We start from the raw sequence: 15,220 nt of genomic DNA on the forward strand, positions 1-15,220 counted from the left end.
AACTCAGAGGGTTGAATTTTAAAATCAGGCTGCTTTGTCAAAGGATGACCAAGTAAAACCCCACCAAAATGAGCGCCCAAAAGGACAAGGAGGGTTATGACAATTGAAAAGTATGCCTTACAAGGAATGAAACAAAATAAGGCAGTAGATGTTGTTGACGGTAAAAATTTGAACAAAAACCATAGAACTCCTCCTGAAGTCTTTATTTGTTTCTATTACTGAAATTATGTCATACAATCAGATCTCTCATATGTTACATTCTAAATCACGGAATCTAATTCAGACAATTTGGAGACATTTTTATGCTGAAAGCAACCCAAGGATTGCTTTGAAAAGGGCATTTCCCTTAACTCCATTTTGCTTTAACCTCACAACCATAGATGAACCCAAAAATTAAAAATTAAAAAAAGAAACTTCAAAGCTGCTGCCATTGTTATTTAACTTTTAATGTAAGTTGAGAGACCGCCTATCAAAAGATTTGACAAATTGTAGGAATCTTGCATATTTTACATACTTCCGGAGCTGTACTGTTACCTTGAAAACATCATATGACCTTTGTTTAGACTTTGTGATGTTAACCATTTTTCATTTGCACATGTAAGTAAGCTTAAGAAAATACCAAGTGGCCTGCTTGCGTAACAAAAAGAAAGGACCCACTTTCTCATCGGACTTTCTTTTTCTCCCTTCTGGTTTTAGATCTAAAACCTAATCCATGGTTTAATCCTTGTTGTTAGCCAGAAAGGAACTTCGGGGCCTGTTTTGTTCTTTTTCCTGTTTTCTGAGTTAAAACGCAAGGGGGAAGGAAACAAAGGAAGGAGAGCTATGGGGCTGGTGGGTGTCCAAGAAAATGGGAACGGGGAAATGGCTTTGTCTTTGGGGAACAAGAATAAGTACAAGAGAATGGATTCTGAGCTATCAGATGATTTTGATGATGATGTGAATGCTTCACGACATCATCATCAACTGGAGAGGAAGAGAAGTACCACCAAATATGTTCTTGTTTGTGCCATTTTTGCATCGCTCAACAATGTACTTCTTGGCTATGGTAAGTTATTCTCTCTTCATCTATCATATTTTCTATGTGCTTTGGTTGCTTCAGGCAGCTGTTTTTTCTTTCTGGGAATATTGGAATTTTGATAGTTGTTCTTTTATCTTTATTGACCTGCGCAATTTAGAAGGAAAAGAATGGAAACTTCAAATCCTTGGAATGCCTTAGCATCATAAAGTTCATTGATATTGTTCTACATAGAACCGGATAATAAAGGCATAAAAGATCAACAAATATTTTCTTATCTTGTGAGAGAAAAGTAGCAATTTAGAATTTTAATCAGGGTGAGTGGTTGATTGTCATCTTTGCGGCTGTTAAGCTCCTTGGGATGCTTAAGCTTTCATTACTTTGGCTCAAAATCTACTTCTTTCAATCTATAATCAGAAACAGATCTTAGTTTGTCTACCCTGGACATCTTATTCATCTAGTCTTCGTTGCCCAAACAAAACATCGGTGATCAATTTTGGGCTTGCAAATCATTAATGGAGATCACGGAGTTGAACATTCAGGAAAAGTATGCTTTCATATTTTACATGGCCTCAGCTAACTCATTTGTGCTTCCATATTTGTTTTGGAATAACCTTAGACTTAAAGAGAGCAAAATGCTGTTAAATTTGACCTGCTCGAATAATGAAACTCAAATTTATTTGGGGAATTCTGTCTTTCCACTAGTTGTTATGGAACCGTTTAACAATATCTTTTACACTAATGGGTGCTTCCATATAACACAATTTGCAGGAAGTATATCTATTTTTGTGTGTGATGGTTCTCATAAGTATTGTAAAACTCCTTTCCCTCTTTTTCTTCTAATCAGTGCAGGATGTACAACATAAGGTTAGTGAACAATAGTTTTCAAATTCAGTGTAAATGTGCTTGCAACAAGGGCTTCATATTCAATCCACTGAATTCTCTGAATAAAAGTAATCCATGAACTTAGGGACATTGCCAAGAAATCCTGTTGTTTGTATTCCTTTTCTTGGCTACTCCATCCATAGAAGCTCTAGCTTTGATCTTAAAATTTATCACAGATCCTCATGATTCATACCTGCAAAAAATTATCTGCTACAATTGCTAAGAATAAATTCATTTTCAACTGCTTACTTTGATAATGTTACACCTAACAATCAGTTTTATATCACCTTGCAGCTTAGAAATTTTGTCTTTTCTTTGCAGATGTAGGTGTCATGAGTGGAGCCATTATATTTATACAGGAAGATTTGAAGATCACTGAGGTGCAGGAAGAAGTTCTTGTTGGTATTTTGAGCATCATTTCACTTTTGGGTAGCTTAGCTGGTGGGAGGACGTCAGATATTATTGGTAGAAAGTGGACAATGGGCTTTGCTGCTGTTGTATTTCAAATTGGTGCAGCTATAATGACCCTGGCACCCTCATTCCAAGTACTAATGATAGGACGAATTTTGGCTGGGGTTGGTATAGGCTTTGGAGTCATGATTGCTCCAGTCTATATTGCTGAGATATCACCAACAGTTCATAGAGGCTCTCTTACTTCCTTCCCAGAGATTTTCATAAATCTAGGAATTTTGCTTGGGTATGTCTCAAACTATGCATTTTCAGGTCTTTCAGTACATACAAACTGGAGGGTAATGCTGGCTGTTGGAATTTTGCCTTCAGTCTTTATAGGGTTTGCACTTTTCATTATCCCTGAATCACCCAGGTGGTTGGTCATGCAGAACAGAGTTGAAGAAGCAAGATCTGTTCTATTAAAAACTAATGAAGATGAGAAAGAGGTAGACGAGAGGCTCTCAGAAATAGTAGCAGCAGCTGGAATGTCTAATGGAGACAAGAATGAAGAGAAAGCTGTGTGGCGTGAACTGTTAAGCCCTTCTCCTTCACTTCGTCGGATGCTGATCACTGGCTTTGGAATCCAGTGTTTCCAGCAAATCACCGGAATAGATGCAACTGTGTATTATAGCCCTGAAATCTTTAAGAATGCTGGGATTGAGAGTAATTCTAAGCTTCTTGCTGCGACAGTTGCTGTGGGTGTCACAAAGACTGCTTTTATATTGTTTGCTACATTTCTAGTTGACAGAGTTGGGAGGAAGCCGTTGCTCTACGTGAGCACAATTGGAATGACTGTCTGTTTGTTGACTTTAAGCCTTAGCCTTGCCTTACTGGGGAATGGGCAGCTTGGAATTGCATTGGCAGTTTTGTGCGTTTGTGGGAATGTAGCATTTTTTTCTGTGGGAATGGGTCCTATTTGCTGGATTTTGACATCCGAAATCTTTCCCTTGAGGTTGCGAGCTCAAGCATCTGCTCTTGGGGCTGTAGGTAACAGGGTATGCAGTGGCCTTGTTGCCATGTCGTTCCTCTCTCTCTCTCGTACAATTTCAGTGGCTGGAACCTTTTTCAACTTTTCAGTACTGTCAGCTCTTTCCGTTCTCTTTGTTTACAAATGTGTTCCAGAGACGAAGGGAAAATCATTGGAACAGATTGAGCTGCTTTTCCAAGATCAAAATGAATGGCAAGGAAGTGAACTGGAGCTGGGAGACTCTGAGCATCTAGTACAGAAAGCATGAGTAATTGGTGCTTGGCAGGTGCATTTTTAAAGGTGGAATCTGGTAATTCTTATGGTTTAGTGATTGAAGGGGGAAGAAGCAGGAACCATTATGAAAATATACATCATTCACTAAGCTATCATTGTGCATCATCATGCAAGAGTTGGATTTCAAAAGAGAAAGCTTCCTAGCACGTTAGGTTTCTGCAATTGAAAGCTCTATGAGTTGGTAATTAAAAGGAGGAAGTATAGTGTAATTTGTGTAGCACTATTGCACTTAGAAGCATGCCTGAAGCTTTTTTGTTCTACATCTCTTCTTATATGGTTGCATAAACTTCAGATCCATGACAAAATTGTATTCATGTTAAAGTTATAGCTTGGATTCTAGCCAACTTCCCTGTATCAATATTTGATTTTCTCAGACAAATCGTAATAAAGTTTACCATCCGCATGGACGGAAACGGATACGGTTATCCTTCATCATGTTTCTATCCCTGTAGTCTTTGCCCATTTTAAATCATACTTTGAGATATTAGCTCTTCTGGTTTTGCAACCTCTCCACGACTTAAAAGTTTAAGATGTAAAAAATTAATGGCTGGTGCGTGCGTGTGTGGTTTCTCTTTAGTCAAATTTTAAATTTAGTTCATTTACTTTATTAAAATGTTAGATTTAATTTAATACATTTACTATAATTTGAATAGATCAAGTTTTCATACTTTTAAACGTTATTAATGTTCGTCGAATTGTTAATAATGTCTAGTTTTTTCTATTAAAATAATAAATTTGACATTGATCATGTTGACGCAATGTTGATTGGTATTGGTATAGTATTGATTATTGTTGATATGAAACTTTTTTAGGATTTTAGTAGTCAAATTTTGAATTTAGTTTTTATATTTTATCAAAATGTTAGATTTAGTTTTTGTATTCTACCAAAACATTTGATTAAGTTTTTATATTTTATCAAAATATTAGATTTAACCCCTCTATTATAATTCGTATAAATCGAGTCCAACTTATAAAATTTGCTAATGCAATCCAATTGTTAACACGATAAATTTTTTTTCATTAAAGTTTTTGACGTACCAATGTTGACATGATATTGATCCATACTATTATGAACTTTCTGAATAATGATAAGGCCACAAACAATAACAACCAAATAAAAATATAAAAAAGTTAACAATGTTATGAAAAATAACTTAAAAGAACAAATAAAGATAATTGAAAGAATAATTAAAGAGAAAAAAGAAAGTATTTAGGAAGAGAAAAGAGATCTTATTAAAGTGTGTGTTTACAAATGAACTGAGGGAGCCTATTTATAGGCAAATAACCTCCTATTTTGATAGAATTTACAAGATGAAGAAAACACTTAGAGATTAGATAGATTAAATCCTAATTCAATCTAATTTACATCAAATCTAGATATAGATAGAATAAATGGATATTCACAAAAAATTTATAACACTCTCCCTTGAATATTCATTGTATTAAGAATATGCATTGTTAAAACTTTACAAGGAAAAAACCTCATGGGAAAAAAATTCGAGTGAAGGAAAAAGAGTACATAATTCTTTTCAAGAATACGTTTATGAAATACTGCCTCATTAAAAACTTTATCAAGAAAAACCCAATGGAAAAAACCTTGATGAAGGAAAATAGTATAGTGCGTATTTAACTCCCATTGACAATTGCATTATTTAAGATCTTTAAAACGGCACATCCTAATCTTTTGTACCAACTTTTCGAATGTTGCAGTAGGAAGGGCTTTAGTAAACAAATCTACTAGATTGTCACTTGAACGAATTTGTTGAACACTAATATCACCATTTTCTTGGAAGTCATGAGTGAAAAAGAATTTTGACGAAATATGTTTTGTTCGATCGTCTTTAATATATTCTTCTTTAACTGTGCTATGCAAGTAGTATTATCCTCGTATGATGTTGTTGGAATTTCTTTCTTGATTGACAAACCACACATTTCTCGAATATGTTGAGTTACAAATCTTAACCAAACACATTCACAACTTGTCTCATGAATTGCTAAAATTTCTGCATGGTTAGAAGAAGTAGCAACTATAGTTTGCTTTACAAAACGCCATGAAATATTTGTATCTCCATATGTGAATAAGTAACTTGTTTAGGATCGAGCTTTATGTGGATTTGATAAATATCTTGCATCTGCATAACCAATTAAATCTAATTTTAATGCATTTGAATAGTATAAGCCCATATCCATTGTTCCTCGAAGATATAGAAGTATATGTTTAATTCCATTCCAATGTTTTCGAGTTGGAGAAGAACTATATCTTACTAATAAATTCACAGCAAATGAAATATCAAGTTGTGTATTACTAGCAAGATACATTAATGCTCAAATTGCACTAAGATATGGTACTTCAGGACCAAGAAGTTCTTCATTATCCTCACGAGGTCGGAAATGGTCTTTTTTCACATGAAATGATCTTACAACCATTGGTGAACTCAATGGATGTGCTTTGTCCATATAAAATCGTTTTAAAACTTTCGCTATATAATTAGATTGATGGACAAAAATTCCATTTGTCAAGTGTTCAATCTGAAGACCCAAACAAAACTTTATTTTTCCAAAGTCTTTCATCTCAAATTCTTTCTTTAAATAATCCACAGCTTTTGATAACTCTACAGGAGTTCTAATAATGTTTAGATCATCAACATAAACAACAATTATCACAAATTTAGATTCGAATCTTTTTATAAAAACACATGGGTATATAGGATCATTTTTATAGCCTTTTTTTGATAAATATTCACTAAGGCGATTATACCACATGCGTCTGGATTATTTTAATTCGTATAAAGATTTATTTAATTTGATCGAATAAATCTCTTGGGATTTCAAATTTTGTGCTTCAGGCAACTTAAATCCTTCAGGGATTTTCATATAAATATCATTATCAAGTGAGCCGTATAAATAGACTATAACTACATCCATCAAACGCATTTCAAGCTTTTCATGTATTGCCAGACTAATTAAATATCGAAATGTAATTGCATCCACCACAGGAGAATATGTCTTTTCATAATTAATACCAGGCTTTTGGGCAAAACCTTGTGCGACAAGCCGTGTTTTATATCTCACAATCTCATCTTTCTCATTTCGTTTTCGCACAAATACCCATTTATATCCCATTAGTTTTACGCCATTTGGCGTACGGACTACGGGTACAAAAACTTCACGTTTTGTAAGTGAATTTAATTCCACTTTGATTGCGTCTTTTCACATTGGCCAATCATTTCTATATTTGCATTCTTCAACAGATGTAGGTTCAAGATCCTCATTTTCTTTCATAATATTAAGCGTTACATTGCATGCAAAAATATCGTTGACGTTTATTTTATTTCGGTTCCATCTTTTTCCCATCATGACATAATTTATTGAGATCTTTTTATTTTCACTAATTTCAGGTACTTGAATTTCTTCTAAAATTATGTCAAGGATCTTTTCGGGAGTTTTTGTTTCCTCTTCTTGACCATCTTGAATATTTGCTCTTTTTCTTTTTCGAGGATTTTTATCTTTGGAACCAATTAGTCTTCCATGCTTCTAGCATGTCTTAGACTCATTAGCAACAACAGATTGTCCTACATCAATTTTGATTGGAGCATTTGCAGCTGGTATATGAGATTTAGTTACTCTTTGTAGGTCAGTAAATGCGTCTGGTAACTGATTTGTTATATTTTGAAAATAAATTATCTTTTGAACTTCTTGTTAACATTGATTTGTGTAAGGATCAAAAGTAGATAATGATAATGTATTCCAAGATATTTCTTTTTCCGACTGCTTATTTTCTCCCCCTAATGTTGAAAAAATTGTTTCATCAAAATGACAATCAGTGAACCTTGCAGTGAATAAATCTCCTGTTGAGGGTTCTAGATATTTAATTATAGATGGAGATTCATATCCAACATATATTCCTAACCTCCTTTGAGGACCCATCTTTGTGTGTTGTGGTGGAGAAATTGGAACATATACCGCACATCCAAAAATTCTTAGATGGGAAATATTTTGTTCCTAATCATAAACCAATTGTATAGAGGAGAATTTGTGATAACTTGTTGGCCTAATGCATACAAGTGCTACTGCATGCAAAATGGCATGTCCCAGAGCAGAAATTGAGAGTTTGGATTTCATAAGTAATGGCCTTGCAATTAGTTTAAGGCGTTTGATAAATGATTCTGCTAGACCATTTTGTGTATGAACATGACTAACAGATTTTTCAACATTTATTCCAATAGACATGCAATATTCATTAAAAGTTTGAGGCATAAATTCACCAGCATTGTCAAGATGAATTGTCTTGATTGCATAATCATAAAAATGTGCTTGCAAACGAATTATTTGTGCAAACAATCTTGCAAATGCCAAATTGCGAGTTGATAACAAGCACACATGTGACCATCTTGTTGATGCATCGATTTAAACCATAAAATATCTTAATGGTCCACATGATGGATGTATATGTCCACATATATCACCCTGAATACGTTTCAAAAACATAGGGGATTCAATCCCAACTTTAGCTAGTGATGGTCTTATAATTAATTTACCTTGAAAGCATGCAGCACATGAGAATTCATTAGATTGAAAAATCTTATGGTTTTTCAATGGATGATCACATGAATTTTCAATAATTTTTCGCATCATTATTGATCCGGGATGACCTAACCAATTATGCCAAACATTAAAACTATCAGTAAACTTCTGGTTTACATAAGTTTCAATCATTTTAATTTTTGTGTAGTGCATTCTAGAGGACAAAACGGGTAATTTTTTAAATACACATTTTTTTACCCAATATAATAGATGTAATATAAAGATATTTAGTGTCTATTTTATTCGTTGTCTCAATATGATATCCATTCAAACGAATATCTTTTAACTTAATAAGTTTCTTTGAAACCTAGTAGAAAATAATGCATCTTTTATTATAAACTTTGTTCCTTTAGGTAGTAAAATATTGGTTCTTCTAGATCTTTCAATTAATCTTGTACTACCAGATATTGTATTGACATTAACTTCTTCCATTGTCAAGTGAGAAAAATATTTCTTGTCTTTAAATACAGTGTGCGTTGTAGCACTATCTATTAGACATATATCTTCATCATTGATCTTGGATCTAACCATATGAATATTCATATTTTCTTCAAGAAAATAAAACATATATAGTAAGAAACTTATATAAGAGAACATTAAATATAAACTTTGTTATTAAAATACAAAAAAAAATTTCCTAATAAGCATATTAAAACATATTAACTTCTTAATAGAATTATACTAAACATACCAAGCTCCTAATAGAGTTGTACTAAAACACATCAACAAATAATTTAAGAAATTTCATTATTAGGATTTCCATCACCAATCAAATGATCAATCCGTCCTTCAGGGTGAGCAAAAAAATCAGTAATATTTAAGTGTGTTATATCAACTTCGTTATCATCTTCAACAAAATTTGTTTCAATATGTTTTCCTTTATCTTTTAGTGATGCTTGATAAATTTCAATAAGATGTTTTGGTGTACGACAAGTACATGACCAATGGCCTTTCATGCCAAAACATTTTCTATATTCCTTTTACTTTGTCCACCTTTGTCTTTTTCTTGTATCTCTTCATTATTCATCCACTTCTAGTGGGTATTCTTATTGTCAAAATAATAATTTGTATAACCACCACGATTGCTATAATTATGACGACCTTTTTCATGTCCACGATTACGACCACGACCACAGTCAGAATTTCTAAATAATGTCGCATTCACTTCAAGGAATGGAGTAGAACCAGTTTGGTGAGATTCATGATTTTTCATCAATAGCTCGTTATTTTCCTCAGTCACAAAGAGACATGAAATCAGTTTAGAGTATTTCTTAAAGCCTTTTTCATGATATTGCTGCTGCAAGAGCACGTTTTAAGTGTGAAAAGTAAAGAATGTTTTTTTATAACAAATCAACATCAGTCACATTTTCTCCACACAATTTTAGTTTAGAACTAATTCTATATAATGCTGAGTTATACTCACTTACAGTTTTAAAATCTTGCAATCGCAGATGCATTCAATCATAACGAGCTTTTGGTAGAATTATTGTTTTTTTGTGGTCATATCTCTTCTTTAGACTTTTCGAAAGATCGACTGAATCTTTTATTGTGAGATATTCAATTTTTAATCCTTTATGAAGATGGTGGCGAAGGAAAATCATCTTTTTTGCCTTATCCTGATTGGATGCTTTATTTTCTTCTTTAATTGTGTCTCCAAGACCCATAGCATCTAAATGGATTTCAACATGTAAAATCCAAGATAGATAGTTTTTGCCAGTAATATCAAGAGCCACAAATTCAAGTTTTGTAAGATTTGACATTGTGATAGCTTAAAAGAAAAATATAAATGTTAGTTTTACAGAATATATCGTAATTGGCAAGCAAAATAATAAATTGACTGATGAAAAACAATTAATATAAAATTAAAAACTGACTTATTATAAATTGGTAAAATTTGGGCAAAACAATAAAGTGATAATAGACAAAAATTACCTGAAGAAAAATTGAACTTCGACTTTGTGAAGCTTAAGTGTGAGAGATTAGAGAATCGTGTTGATAACATGTTATGAGAAATAACTTAAAAGAACAAGTAAAGATAACTGAAAGAATAATTAAAGAAAAGAAAGAAAGTATTTAGGGGGAGAAAAGAGATCTTATTGAAGTGTGTATTTACAAATGAATTGAGAAGCCTTATTTATAGGCAAATAACCTCCTTATCTTGGTAGAATTTACAAGATGAAGATAACACTTAGAGATTAGATGGATTAAATCCTAAGCTAATCTAATTTACCTCAAACCTAGATATAGATAGAATAAATAGATATTCACAAAAATATTCATAACAAACAACAATTTCTTGTACTAACTAAACTTTGCTTTAGATTTCACTTTACCTCTATATTCTTCAATTCTCTCTCTACATCACATAAGTTTTGATTCCCTTCTACATCTATCAAATTCTCTATTAAACACAATCGAATTTTTTTAACCTTTCTTCAAAGTCTTTCTCTAGATTCTTTCCCATTTCTCTTGATTCTCCTTGCATTACATAACCTTTTGTTTTTTGATGTTCTTATAACAATCAAGGTTATGCAAAACTTGATACAAATAGCAAAAATAACCAAATCAAGGTACCTATTAACAACTTTAATGAAAGATGATGATGTTATCGATTGGATTGATATTAACAAATTTAAAAAGTATAAGAACTTGATTCACATGGAGTATATATAGAGACTAAATCCAACAATTTTTTTGTAGAGTACTTGTTATTATTTTGGATATTTTCAAATAAAAGAAAAGTCATGTCTGTTAGAAATTAAAAAATAAAAGAAAAGTCATGACTGTTAGAAAAAACCAATAGTAGTGGCTGTTTGAAATATACACAACTGTGTTTGTTGAAAATAGGCACTTATGCGTATAAAAAGACTTCCTCTAAAACAATAGAATACACATAAAACAACAAAACAACAATCTTTCCTTTTTTTCTCCAAATTATTCAAGTTTTCTTCTATATCATTTTACTGCAGAAAAATCTTTTAGAAGTTTGATAATCTTGTCATATTCAGGTGAGTGCTCAGTGGATTGATTTCATTACTGCAAAACGACGTCAGTCACTGGGCTTCATTGTATTTTTGAGATTTATATATCGATAACTCTTTTGCACATTACAAGTGAGGGCGAATAAAACCTTAAGGAAAGTGGCATTAATGTTACACGCCTTGAAACCATTTCTTGATTTTCCAATTCCATGTTCTAACAATTTTAAGGTTTTAATTCATTATAACATGATTGCCGCAAGTGGAACACTAAAGGAATTAGCTTCTAACTTTGTAAAATTGGACCGTTTTAATGGTGACAACTTTCTAAGATGGTAGAAAAAGATGTATTTGCAACTGTCAACATTGAAAGTTGTCTATGTCTTGACAACGCCTAGACTAGAAGAGGGTGACAATGAGTTTGTTGTTTCAACTAGAGAAAGGCAAAAATGAGAGCAATGGTCCCATCTTAAATGGTTTGGTTGATGGTGTAGACGCCATATTTTTGGTGTTTTAAAAAATATATATATATAATAAATAATAAATATATGATATCATGTAAATAAATAATAATAATAAACAAAAGATAAACAACAAACAAAAAAATAATAAAAATATAAATAAAAAAGAGGAGAGAGAGGTACGACTGGCAGGGTGCGGACGCACCCTGCCAGTCACCACCCTCACCTTGCCAGACGCGAAAAATTCGCGTCTGGCAGAGTAGTGGGAGCGTGCCCCCTTCAACTCAGTATAAAGGAGGCACTGTTGCAATCAAAAAGGGGAGCAATCGGAAGCAAAAACCCTAAGAAATCCTTAGTAACCTGCAGATAAAATCCCTAGTTTAAGCAGCCAACAATAACAAACCACAAATCAAAAAATATACAAAAAAATACCCAAAAAATCAATAAAAAATTCGCAATGAAATGAGGAGAACGACTATGTTTTTTAGGGAATTTTTAGTTGGGTTTTAGAGAGATTTAGGGGATTTTTGGGCTGCCGCCGATTTTTGTAGAAAGAGATCTGGGGTTTTTTTTTGGTTGGTTTTGGGGCCTTGCCACCGCCAACGAAATAATGGGTGGGCAGCCAGAGGGTTTAACGCTGCAGGTGATAACCCAAAAAAAGAGAGAGAGCTGCTCGATCGGAAGCAAAGGAAAGCTTTAAAGGAGAGAGTTTTGGCACCGACGGTAGAGAGGGAAGAGAGAGAACTACTGGCGGCTTGGTAGAGAGAAAGAGCTGCCGGTACAAGGAAGAGAAGAGAGAGAGGCTGAGTTGCGGTAGAGATGGAAGAAAGGGAGCTGCCGACAGCTTGGTAGAGAGAAAGAGCTGCCGACGCAAGGGAGAGAGGAGAGAGTTTTGGAGCTGACGGTAGAGAGGGAAGAGAAGGAGTTGGCCGGCGGCTTGGTAGAGAGAAGGGAGAGAGTTTGGGTTTTAGAGAGAGAAGTTGAAGAGAGAAAATGAAAAAAGGGTGAAGAAAAGCCTTTTTATACTTAGGGTTAGGACATCAAAACGACGTAGTTTTAGCACTTGGAGGCTGTTGGGCAGGAGACTGGACAGTGGGCTTTAGAGGGACCACGAGTCAGGTCGACTATTTGGGCTAGTTTAGCCCAATCAGGTAAAAATCTCATTCCTTTACGAAACTGATCTGTGGTGATTTGGGTTACTTGGGCTGTTGTGATATTGCTTTCTTAGGATTTAACCTTATCTACTTAGTTTAAGCATTAATGATGTAGGATTAATTTTAAACTATGCTAGGATAATGTTCTAAAATTTCTTAGATAATATTCTTAGGGTCAAAAAATTATTAAAAGATAGAATAATGTAAAAATAAGGATAACAAAATATATGTAAAAATGATAAAAGTAAAAACATTTTAGAAAAAGTTTAGTTATACGAAGAACGTAAGCTTAGGAGAATATTTACTACAAATAAAAATAACTCTTAAAATATATATATATATATATATACATAAAACATAAATAAAATAAATAATAATAAAAAATACCATGACATTAACTACAAGTATAATACACCGATGATGGGATGGTTGGTCGGGACGCGAGAAGTCGCAATCCTAGGCTCATTTTCTCTAGGTTCGAAATCCGAATTAAGGCTCCACTAGTACGATGGGAGAGCCTCGATTTCGAGATCTCGAAAGTTTTATAAATAAAAAAATTAATAACACAAAATCATAAAAAAAATACATAATAAATAAAATAATAAATAAGCAAATAATAGATAAAAAAAGAGAAAAGGAAAAAATATATAAAAAAAACATAATAATAAAAAAATAATAATGATTCAAATATATATATATATATATATAATAAATTTATGAAAAGTTAATATCCATGACATTAAATAAATAGACAAAATAAATAAATAAAAATAAGAAAAAAAAAAGGGCCCAAAACAATAGCTAATTTAAAATTTATCATTAAATATCTAATAGTATAACCATGATTAATAAAATGTTATGCAAAAGAAAAATAAAATTTTGTTCACTAAAATAACAGGGAATTATAAACAATTTATCTAATTATAAAAGAAAAATATAAGAGAAATTTAGAATAAAGTATGAAAAAATAATGATAAGAAAATAAATAGAAAATATGATACTAAAAAATAAAAAAATAAAATGAAGTAAAATAATAATAAAATAATAATAAATGACAATAAGTAAAAAATAGACAATTACATATATATATATATATATATATATATATATATATTGCATCATGCATATCATTGCATATAGATATTTTTGTTTGCGAGCATAAGTCTTGATGATGAGATTTTTTGAAGATCTTGCGAAGATGAATATTTCTAGAAAAATTTTCTAGGTGAAAAGATGTCCTCGGGTCCCACCAGTATGATGGGAGGGCTCGAAAAACATCTTTAATAAAAGGCTTTTGCCCGTATTAGGTTCATTATTCATGAAAATATTATTTTTTAAAGAAAAAACGTACGATATCCCTGATGATGGGATTTATTCGTGGAATTTGCGAAGGTAAATTTCTCGGATAATTTTTTAGGTGAGAGAATGCCCTGGATCCCACCAGTATGATGGGCGGATCCGAGAGAACGTCCTCGATAAAAGGTTATTCGTCCTACATTTTTCATCTCATACCATGCATTTTATCTTGCCTCACATTTGCATTCCATTTTAGGTTAAATAGAAAATAAAATAAGAGAATAACAACTAAGAAAATATAGTGAAATTAAAAATTAAAGCCTAATAGGATAACCTAAAAAATGGTACCGTTCATGGAACGGGCATCCCGGGGGTACTAATCCTTCCTCGAGAGTAACCGTACTCCCGAACCTAGATCTAGAAATTTGTAGACCAATTTAAGGTTCTCATCGGCGGACTTAAAATTAATTTAAGGCCTCGTCGATTAGAATCGAGTCAATAGGTGGCCAATCGCACTTAGTAAAAAAGATTGGTGGCTACTTCTAAATTTTTAGAGTTTTCACTCTCGCGTCTGGTGATCGGGTTCTCGGACCCGCACATTACGACAGATGGCTTATTTGATACATACCATAATGAGGCTACTGTAAAAGAATTATGGGACAAATTGGAAACCAGGTACATGACAGATGATGCCACAAATAAGAAATTTCTTGCTAGTCGCTTTCATAATTATCAAATGGTTGGTAAACATTCTATTATTGAACAATTGTGTGAAATTGAAAGGATGCTTAATCCATTTAAGCAATATAAGATGAACATGGATGAAACTATAGTTGTGTAGTCCATTATAGACAAACTTCATCCATCATAAAAAATTTTAAAAGAAGTCTGAAACATAATTAAGAGGAAAAAACTCTTGAAGCTTTGACAAATCATCTTCGAATTGAAGAAGAATATCGAAAATAAGAACATGTTGCTATCTCTGATGAAGCCAAAGTACATGTTGTAGAGAAAGGACAAGCTATTAAATTTGCCAAAAGTAAGTTCAAACAAATTGTCATTGGTCAAAAATTCAAAAAAAAAAAAAAGAACAACGCCACATGCTTCCATTGCAAAAAGCCAAGATATTTCAAGAA

General features: G+C 32.7%; 1 protein-coding gene across 1 annotated transcript; it reads left to right on the forward strand.

The window, feature by feature from the left end:
* Positions 1-579: 579 nt before the first annotated feature.
* On the forward strand, positions 580-4,043 carry LOC18608684 (Major facilitator superfamily protein). The gene is made up of 2 exons (XM_007043492.3): positions 580-1,045; positions 2,222-4,043. The coding sequence occupies exons 1-2, from the start codon at positions 823-825 to the stop codon at positions 3,583-3,585; spliced, it is 1,587 nt and encodes a 528-aa protein (XP_007043554.3). The 5' UTR covers positions 580-822; the 3' UTR covers positions 3,586-4,043.
* Positions 4,044-15,220: the final 11,177 nt, after the last annotated feature.

The sequence above is a fragment of the Theobroma cacao genome, chromosome 2 (genome assembly GCF_053813885.1).
Source record: "Theobroma cacao isolate CCN51 chromosome 2, ASM5381388v1, whole genome shotgun sequence".
NCBI classification, from domain to species: Eukaryota; Viridiplantae; Streptophyta; class Magnoliopsida; order Malvales; family Malvaceae; genus Theobroma; species Theobroma cacao.

Excerpts from the sequence above, each read along its gene's own strand:
- LOC18608684 (XM_007043492.3), top strand. The coding sequence starts at position 823 with ATGGGGCTGGTGGGTGTCCAAGAAAATGGGAACGGGGAAATGGCTTTG. Across the intron at positions 1,046-2,221 it reads CAATGTACTTCTTGGCTATG|ATGTAGGTGTCATGAGTGGA; the intron begins GTAAGTTATTCT and ends TTTTCTTTGCAG.